The 7560-nt window shown below is 37.8% G+C and overlaps 2 protein-coding genes across 2 annotated transcripts in view; both read left to right on the top strand.

The window, feature by feature from the left end:
* LOC144664177 (uncharacterized) overlaps positions 1-7560 on the top strand; it is a 52989-nt gene that overhangs the window by 24840 nt on the left and 20589 nt on the right. The window lies entirely within an intron of this gene.
* On the top strand, positions 4129-7323 carry LOC144664527 (uncharacterized). The gene is made up of 3 exons (XM_078525702.1): positions 4129-4261; positions 5089-5155; positions 5926-7323. The coding sequence occupies exons 2-3, from the start codon at positions 5140-5142 to the stop codon at positions 7164-7166; spliced, it is 1257 nt and encodes a 418-aa protein (XP_078381828.1). The 5' UTR covers positions 4129-4261; positions 5089-5139; the 3' UTR covers positions 7167-7323.

Below are 7560 nucleotides of genomic sequence, written 5' to 3'. Positions count from 1 at the left end.
AGTGTTAACTAAGCAATTGATGCAATTTCGTGGAAAAAACTACCAAGTCAATATTTGGAAGTTTAAGCAGCAATATCTGACCTTAAAAAAGTCCCTTAAAAATCTGTTACGGATGAAGTTTCCTTTGGTTCAGTAAAAACTAAACCTGACACATGAACTACCTGTAGTCAGTCTTTCCTCAAAGTGTCCGACAAGCGTTTTTATATCGGGAATGAGAACACAAAAGGCGGTTTGGATGAGAAGAGGTTTAGGGTATTTCCTCGCAGACTCTTGTCTCGCCACAGTCATATCCCTCTTCGTGCGTCCTGACAACCCTTGCCCCGTACTCATTTACTAAACTTGAATGAATAAGTGATCATTTACTTCGGTCACATCTTTCTAACCTTCAAAAACTAGCCTAGTGTTATAACTTAGCAGCGTCATCAGGCAAACCCGCTAGAAGCTGAACGTTAAATTAAGCTTTGTTCGGAATGAATGACATATGATCAATTGTTATTTTTCTCCTCCTGAATTCGATCGTATTCTGCGTGACTAATGACAACGAACAAATATTGTGCTGCTGCTTTACAACTTAAGCTGTTACTAGAATCCGTTTTCTAAATCTGTTTCGTTGATTTCTGCCAGGCCGTTTTGGTGAAGGATAATTTATTTAGTGAATATGCCTGCCTTATTCTACAATTTTAAAGGATAGTCTTTGTCAGACTGTATCAAAGCTTCATTTTGTTTCTTTATTAAAACGTTGTTCTGACTGACTAACATAGCCAAGATCCAAGTAACGGAATTTATAATAACACGAAGTACTCGCAAGAAAAGACGAGAAATTAGTCCCCGGCGTCAGTTTAAGCCGTTTAATCAGAAAAAATACTAGAACTTTTACCTGTTGGATTCGCGTCTGCAAGATCTTTAGATCTTTAAATCTTTAAATCTTTAAATCGCTCTTTAAATCGCCTTGGAGGCTTGCTAAACATGTACCCTCGTGACAATATCACAGCTGGCGTTGTACTTTTCGGAGTACTCGAAACTCTTAACGTTCGTTTGTGAGGTTTTCTGAACTGTGTCATCCCATTAGTGTCAGTACATTTTCACTACCGGTACTTTTCTTTCTGAAACAACCAAACTGTAGTTTGAAATAAATATTGTTTTACGAGTATGTACCGAATTATAGATACATTGTAATTTTACATAGTTAACCTCTTTGAAATATCGTTGCTTCTATAGTTTTATGATTATAAATATACTTTAAGATTCGGTACTTTGGAAATAGAACAACTGTAAGTGTTAGTACTAGTTGAATTGTATTCATCGTTTTTTGCTGTTTTTCAAGAGACCATTATGAAAATAAAATGCTGTTTGTTTCTCTTAACCCCCCCCCCCCCCCTTTTTTAATTTATGTCAAGATTCAGTTACGGTACTGGTGATTGTTCCTAAAATATGCCAAAAAATTATAAATAGTGAAAGTTACGTTTATAGTTAGATAAGGACAGTTAAAGGTATCCGTTCTCTTAAATAATGGTCTCTTTTATTTTTTAATTAATTGACATTATTATTAAATGGGTGGTTGGTTATAAACATGCTTTTGGAAAAATATAAGGAAAAAATTAGGAGTTCAGATATTCTATGGTAATTCCTGTTTTAAGGACTGCTTTTCTTTTGGCACAAGCAATCGTCAAACATCTAACCACCATGGCTGTCAAATACAGACAACTGCATTGTTTCTGGATGGTACTTTACTCCTCCTTATTGACTGCCTTGGAGGGAAATAAGTCGAAAACAAAAAATCTAATAAAACGATTCCTCTAAACATTTATGCCAGTGCATGCAATTGGAAGAGTGATATCGATCGGAGAACAAGTAATTTGCTTTACGAGATACAACTATTTTATATTTTTTACTGTTGATATGTGCCAAAATATGCAATTAAAACACTATTAAATATTTTATAAGGAAATTAAGCAATGCGATAGGCAGATACTAGTTTTAGGTTTCGCTTATTTTTTATGAAATATACGAGCTAAATAATAATGAATTGATAAGTGTGATCAGATTATGAAATATACTACGTATGATTTGTAAGGGTATTGTAGAGCTATCTTAAACGATTAAATAATTTTGTAATAAATATTTTATTCATTGATTTCCTCATTGATGTCGTTGATTAAGCACAACCTCATACCCAGGGTGTAAAGAGAAAAAATTCGAAAGAGTTTTATGTTTCAATGTCTTTCCCAGGGCAGGGCAGCTTCTTTGTGATTTGCAAATTGGTGCTGTTCCCTCTGCGTTAAAACTAGTCCAATCTCCCTTAAATACGAGCGTCACTTTAAGCAGAATAACTATAGCCCCTTCACCAACTTTTGCGGAATTTTATCTATAAGAGAACTCGAGAACACCTAGAAGAAGTTGCCATTTTTGGCACATCCGTTTGTACAAACTACTTCAAATAAGAATTCTCCGAGAACATTGTTTGAGTAAGTGTCAACTTTGTAAGCCACGCGGTTTGCTTACAGTGTCGACTAAGCAATTAATGCAATTTCGTGGAAAAAAAACTACCAAGTCAATCTTAAGAAGTTTAAGCAGCAATATCTGACCTTAATAGTCCCTTAAAAATCTGTTATGTATGAAGTTTCCTTTGGTTCAGTAAAACCTAATTCTGACACATGGACTACTTTGATTCTTTGCTCAAAGGGTCCGACGAGCGTTGTTTTATCGGCAATGCGAACACAAAAAGGCGGCTTGCACGAGAAGAGGTTTAGGGTATTTCCTCGCAGACTCAGAGAGTCATCCCTCTTCGTGCGTCCTGATAACCCTCGCCCCGTACTCATTTACTAAACTTAAAATAAGGGATCATTTACTTCGGTCACATCTTTCTGACCTTCTAAAACTAGCATAGTATTCACCCTTCATTTCACTCCAGGTCCAAAATAATCGAATAGGAAAGTGCCACATGAGGCACTAAATATGACGATTTTGGGCCGTTGTTATGAAATACTACCACGTAGATTAAAGCTTATTTTCACTCCAGATCCAGCAAAGCAGGCCAGCTTGAGAATAGAAATGTACGGTTTGGGTCTTTTAAAAAAGCCGCAGACCAATGTTCTCTCAGGGTCCAAAAGAATAGAATAAGAAAGTGCTACACGAGGAAGTGAAAGTGAAGATTTGTGGCTCTTGTGTTACCATACCACCAGATCAAAGCTTATTTTCACTCCAGATCGGTAAAATGTGGGTCTTTTTCGAAAACCACCATCACGTCGATTCCAGGTCCAAAAGGATCGAATTAAAACGTACTACATGACTGAAAGTGACGATTTTGGACCCTTGTGTTAAATTACAACAACGTAGATTAAAGCATTTTTATTTTCACTCCAGATTCAACAAAAACCTGCCAGTTTTTTTTTCGAAAAGCGCCATCACGTGGATGCATCTTTTTTTCACTCAAGTTCCAAAAGAATCGAATAAGAAAGTGCTACTGACAGGAGCCACTGAAAATGACGATTTTGGGCCCTTGTGTTAAAATATCACCACCTAAATTAAAGCTTATTTTCACTCCAGATGCAGGAAAACCGGCAAGTTTGAGACTTGAAATGTACAGTTTGGGTCATTTTAGAAAATGCCATCACGTGCATTCAGCCCAATGTTCACTCAACGTCAAAAGAATGGAATACGAAAATGTTACATCAGCCACTGAAAATGACGATTTTGGGCCCCTGTGTTAAAATACCACCACCTAGATTAAAGCTTATTTATGGGAACAAATAAAACAACAAAAAAGCCAGGAAAAGTGACTCATTAAATATTTTTTTTCTCAACGAAACAGCAACTTGACTTCCACTGGTGAGGGGCTAAGCCTGTTGTTAAACTGGCACTTTATACCCCAACACTAGAACTTTATCTTACCGAGTGAATTACAGAATTTATATTGGAACCCAGTAAAATAGCGCAAGTGGCTGGAATTTTTGACAGCAAAAAAAAAAACCTTGCAAAAGTTATCTGCTGATCAATTCGGAGTAGGAATGAAAAAATCAAGAGGGCCATTTCTTACGTCAGATTCAAGCTATGCATTATAAAGGGTAGATTTGGTGGTCACTTCGGAATCGACTTTCCATTGGTCAATTTTCCCGCGCTTGGGCGCTACGCGTCCGTTCGTATCGGGACAAGAGGTGTTGTTTGAGATTACATTTCTTTTCCGGCAAGATGGAACTATCGGAATATGAAAAACAGCGGTAAAGAAATATAGCGGAAAACTTGGAGTTTTTGAAAAGTCTTAGTGAGTAACGTAATTATTTTTTTTATTGAACGTTGTTTTATTGATGAACTCTAGAATGACAGTGGAATAAGTGAAGAATGAACACTAGTTTGAAACTGTAAGAAAACTTGAACTTGGCGTTGAAAGGAATGACAGGAGAAATGATGTTCGTACTGTACAAGTAATTTAAGCAATTACTTTTTCGTCTGAAAAAAAAATCAAGGCTAAACCGAGATTCAAATCCGCGGTGCATTGCTCTTTGACAACTGAGCTACAAGGTTTTTCAGATTTGGTTTGTAAAATACGCTAAAATTGTACCAGCGACTTAGGCCCGGTTCAGAAGCCGATCTTTTCATGAGCCGAACCTAATTCCTTGAATTAAGTACATGAAAAGATCGGCGTCTGAATCAAATAAGAACGTCTATTTCAATTTGGAACGGCTCACCCGTTCTTGCCGCCTGGCTTGGCCGAGAATTTCGCCTGTGGAACGACTTTGATTCAGACACCGTACTTTTCATGTGCCGATCCTAATTCATTAAATTATTATTTTTTGGTATTTTGACTGGTTTTATTATTGGAACTGTATTAAGAACGACAACGGAACGGCCAAAAAGTACGGCGTCTGAATCAAGAGGCGTACCTTTGTGTGGTCAGTCCAAATTCGAATTGAGTTAGGCTCATGAAAAGTACGGAGTCTGAACCGGGCCTAATAAACTTAAATTCACTTGTTCGTGACATTGTCGACATTGTGCCTTGAGGATTCCCAGATTTATATCGAAATTCTAATATGTCGGTACTGCAAAATGTTTTCTTAGTTAATTCCACTTTTTAAATTTTGATGTTATTAGGTCTCCCGATCCATCGATTGGTTCTCAGGAAGACAAGGAAATGAAAAGGCTATGAGGCCAACCGCAGGTGAGAAAAATGACAAAAACAAACCGGCCAACAAACGCGACAGCCACTACAAATTATTTATTTAATTAACAATACGTAGAAGATAAACTGACCATGTCTTAACATTTTCACAATTTCACTACCAATTTTTTGTTATTTAACTAAAAAAGAGTAGGAAATGGACTATTCCTGTGTATTCCTGAGTAGAAAATGGACTATTCATTTCTCGTAAAATCTTGTAAACTTGTAATAACCCTGATGATGGCAAACAGCGGAAAACGTTTGGTTTTACAATTTTTATTTTTTTTAGCCTTGTAAATAATAACAATAATAATAATATAAATAATAATGATATATTTATAATATTATTTATATACATTAAATAATATACTAATATACTTGTATTACTTCATGGGAAATAAACTTTAATTCATTCATTCATTCATTCATTCATTCATTCATTCATTCATTCATTCATTCATTCATTCATTCATTCATTCATTCATTCATTCATTCATTCATTCATTCATTCATTCATTCAATAACAATGACATGGGAAAGAGACCAACCACAGACACCCCAGGCTCGAAATGACTAATACAACAAATGCAACAGCTACTTAGTTACAATTACTGTTATTTAATTAACAATAAGTAAAAAATAGACCGTTCATCTCTTAGAATATCTTTTAAACTCTTAATTAGATGACAGTTTTTTAAACTGATGAAAGCTTAAATGAATGGCAAATTATGCTTTTTCACGTGATGTTTTACAACTTTTATTTAAAACAGCTTGCTTATTCGCTGAAAGTTCAGATCAGAATTCAGACGACAGTGACGAGGATTGGGTTCCAGGATCAGAAGAAGTTAGAAAAGCGTACAACATGTCTGATGCTCTTACTCAGAACCTCCGTACTCAAACCGGAGAAAAGCCATATCAGTGTACCCAATGTGACAAGGCGTTTTACACCTCGAGCGCTTTGACTCCGCACATCCGTACTCACACAGGAGAGAAGCCATATCAATGTGCACAATGTAAAAAGACGTTCAACAGTTGCGGACATCTGACCCGGCACCTCCGTACTCACACAGGTGAAAAGCCATATCAGTGTTCAATATGTGAAAGGGCGTTCAACACTTCTGGTAATCTGAACAGGCACCTCCGTACTCACACGGGTGAAAAGCCATATCAGTGTACACTATGCAACAAGGCGTTCAACTTGCTTGGTAATCTGAACAGGCACCTCCGTACTCACACGGGTGAGAAGCCATATCAATGTACACAATGTGACAAGGCGTTCAACAATTCTGGACATCTGACCCGGCACCTCCGTACTCACACAGGTGAAAAGCCATATCAGTGTACACAATGTGAAAAGGCGTTTAATGGTATTGGTAATCTGAACAGTCACCTCCGTACTCACACGGGTGGAAAGCCATATCAGTGTACACTATGCAACAAGGCGTTCAACTCGCTTGGTAATCTGAACAGGCACCTCCGTACCCACACAGGAGAGAAGCCATATCAATGTGCACAATGTAAAAAGACGTTCAACAGTTGCGAACATCTGACCCGGCACCTTCGTACTCACACAGGTGAAAAGCCATATCAGTGTTCAATATGTGAAAGGGCGTACAACACTTCTGATTATTTGACCCAGCACCTACGTACTCACACGGGTGAAAAGCCATATAGCTGTACATTATGCGACAAGGCGTTCAACTCGCTTGGTAATCTGAGCAGGCACCTCCGTACTCACACGGGTGAAAAGCCATATCAATGTGCACAATGTGACAAGGCGTTCAACAATTCTGGACATCTGACCCGGCACCTCCGTACTCACACAGGTGAAAAGCCATATCAGTGTACACAATGTGACAAGGCGTTTAATGCTATTAGTAATCTGACCCGGCACCTCCGTATTCACACAGGTGAAAAGCCATATCAGTGTACACAATGTGACAAGGCGTTCAACTCGCTTGGTAATCTGAACAGGCACCTCCGTACTCACACGGGTGAAAAGCCATATTAGTGTACACACGGCGAGCCTGCGGCGTGATTCTTATCTCGAGAAGAGAACTCTTTTCATTTTTTTCCCTTTTTATTACTATTTTATGTCTACACACATATTTTAACGTGCGCCGGCACCCCTAAATGTTGCGCGGGTTAATAAAGTATTGTATTGTTGTATTGGGCGTTCAGTGATCAAGTGTCATCATTACCCAGCGATTTCACGCGGCAAATCCAGAGTTTATCTGGTATATGAATCACATTTCTAACTGTAATTACATCTAATTGTACACGCGCAATTGAACATAACTGGTTTGTCTTGACCTTTCATGTGTGACGCATAATTCGGTTATTTTTTCATCATCTCCAATGGTGGTAAATTTGAGGCTTTGCAAGACGGCGAAACTGATATCTCT

This window comes from Oculina patagonica, chromosome 8, assembly GCF_052425735.1.
Source record: "Oculina patagonica isolate OP01 chromosome 8, crgOcupat, whole genome shotgun sequence".
Taxonomy (NCBI): Eukaryota; Metazoa; Cnidaria; class Anthozoa; order Scleractinia; family Oculinidae; genus Oculina; species Oculina patagonica.
The sequence above is the reverse complement of the archived record's forward strand: the minus strand, read 5'-3'. Positions and strand labels throughout refer to the sequence as shown.